The 1975-nt window shown below is 50.3% G+C and overlaps 1 protein-coding gene across 1 annotated transcript; it reads left to right on the plus strand.

Annotated features, from left to right (window-relative positions):
• Positions 1-997: 997 nt before the first annotated feature.
• Positions 998-1494, plus strand: LOC115178258 (uncharacterized protein K02A2.6-like; the record flags this gene model as incomplete). The annotated part of the gene is made up of 1 exon (XM_029739346.1): positions 998-1494. A coding segment is annotated over exon 1 (420 nt), but the record flags the coding sequence as incomplete, so codon positions are not given.
• Positions 1495-1975: the final 481 nt, after the last annotated feature.

Genomic DNA, 1975 nt, shown 5'->3' on the forward strand with positions numbered 1-1975 from the left:
GTTCAGACTCACCACAATCCAAAGCCTTCAGTGATTGTCCAGAGGTTCAAGTTTAACTGCCATTTTCGGAAAACAGGTCAGTCTGTTGCTAACTTTGTTGCTGAATTACGTGAACTCTCTGAACATTGTGAGTTTGGGGCTATGTTAGAGGACATGCTCCGTGACAGATCAGTCTGTGGCATTAATGAGGACAGCATACAGCGCCGGTTGCTGGGGGAAGCCACACTGACTTTCAAGAGAGCATTGGAACTATCTCAAGGGATGGAGATGGCCGCTAGTAATGTGACAAATATTCAAAAGGCCAACAGTGGAAGTTGTGCAGTGCATCAGGTGACAAAATAGGTGGCAGGAAAAAGGGGAAAATCAGTGGAATGTTTCAGATGTGGAGGAACACATTATGGTAACAACTTTAAGTTCATGGAGACTGTCTGTCACAATTGCAACAAAAAGGGACATTTAGCTAAAAAATGCAGGGGTCCTAGGAGCAAGCCAGAGGGTGGGCGGACTGGGCTGGGCAAGTTCACAGCACCAAAGCCTCAGTCAGCAGCGCACCACCTAGAGAGCACAGTTCCTACAACATGTTTAATGTGAGTAAGGCGCACACAGAGACCATCTATGCTACAGTGGAGGTAGATGGAAAGCAGATGAGGATGGAGGTTTGACACGGGGGCCTCTGCCTCTGTCATAAGTGAGGAGACCTACAAACAAATCTGGGGCTCAAGACAGGCTTCTGCCCTCACACCGGCAGGGATCAGACTGCGTACGTACACCGGGGAGACCATACCATTGCTGGGGGCTCAAGAGGTGGACATTGCATACAACAGCCAGGAAACAAGAGCACGGCTCCTGGTGGTGAAAGGGAATGGGTCTAGTTTACTAGGGCGTGACTGGCTAAACAAAATACAACTGAACTGGGGTGAGATAAAACACACACGAGTGACTGAGGATGTCATTCAAAAGTACCCAGAGATTTTCAAAGATGAACTGGGCACACTGCAGGGCACTGCAGTTAAGCTGTTTGTGGATCCTCAGGCCGAGCCTCGCTTTTTCAAGCCCAGGACAGTGCCTTACGCCATGAAAAAGAAAGTGGAAGATGAGTTGGAGCGGCTGCAGGAAGCAAACGTCATTACTCCCATTCAGTTCTCCCGCTGGGCAGCTCCTATCGTTCCCGTTCTGAAAAGTGACGGCACGCTGCGTATATGTGGGGACTACAAACTCACCATCAACAGGGCCTCTAAGCTATACGCTTACCCGCTGCCGCGGGTGGAGGACTTGTTCGCGACACTGGCAGGAGGCAAGACGTTCTCAAAGCTTGACATGAGTCACACCTACCAACAGCTCCTCCTTGACGAGGACTCAAAAGAGTATGTCACAGTCAACACGCACAAAGGCTTGTTCAGGTACAACCGCTTGGCAATGGACAATCTGCTGCAGGGGATCCCTCATGTAGCAGTGTACCTGGATGACATCCTGGTTACAGGGGAGATGGAGGAGGAGCACCTCCATCTGGACCAGGTGTTAAAGAGATTCTCTGAGGCAGGGCTGCGCCTGAAGCGTAGCAAGTGCACATTCCAAGCACAGAGTGTGACATACCTAGGTCACAAGATCACAGCGCAGGGTCTGTGTCCTGTGGAGGACAAAGTCAGGGCAATCAAGGTTGCTCCAAACCCAAAGAATGGGTCAGAGCTCAGGTCGTTCCTGGGCATGGTGAACTACTATGGTAAGTTCCTCCCTGAGCTGTCAACAGTGTTGGCTCCACTTTATCAGCTGCTCCACAAAGACTGTAAATGGAAGTGGGGGCCAGCACAAGAGAAAGCTTTCAAGGAAGTGAAAGCACTACTACAATCAGCACAACTTCTGGTTCATTTTGACCAAGACAAAGAGATCATTCTGTCATGTGACGCTTCGCCCTATGGCGTCGGGGCAGCACTCTCTCATCAGATGGAGGACGGGTCAGAGAAACCCATTGGATTCG

The sequence above is a fragment of the Salmo trutta genome, chromosome 38 (assembly GCF_901001165.1).
Source record: "Salmo trutta chromosome 38, fSalTru1.1, whole genome shotgun sequence".
Taxonomy (NCBI): domain Eukaryota; kingdom Metazoa; phylum Chordata; class Actinopteri; order Salmoniformes; family Salmonidae; genus Salmo; species Salmo trutta.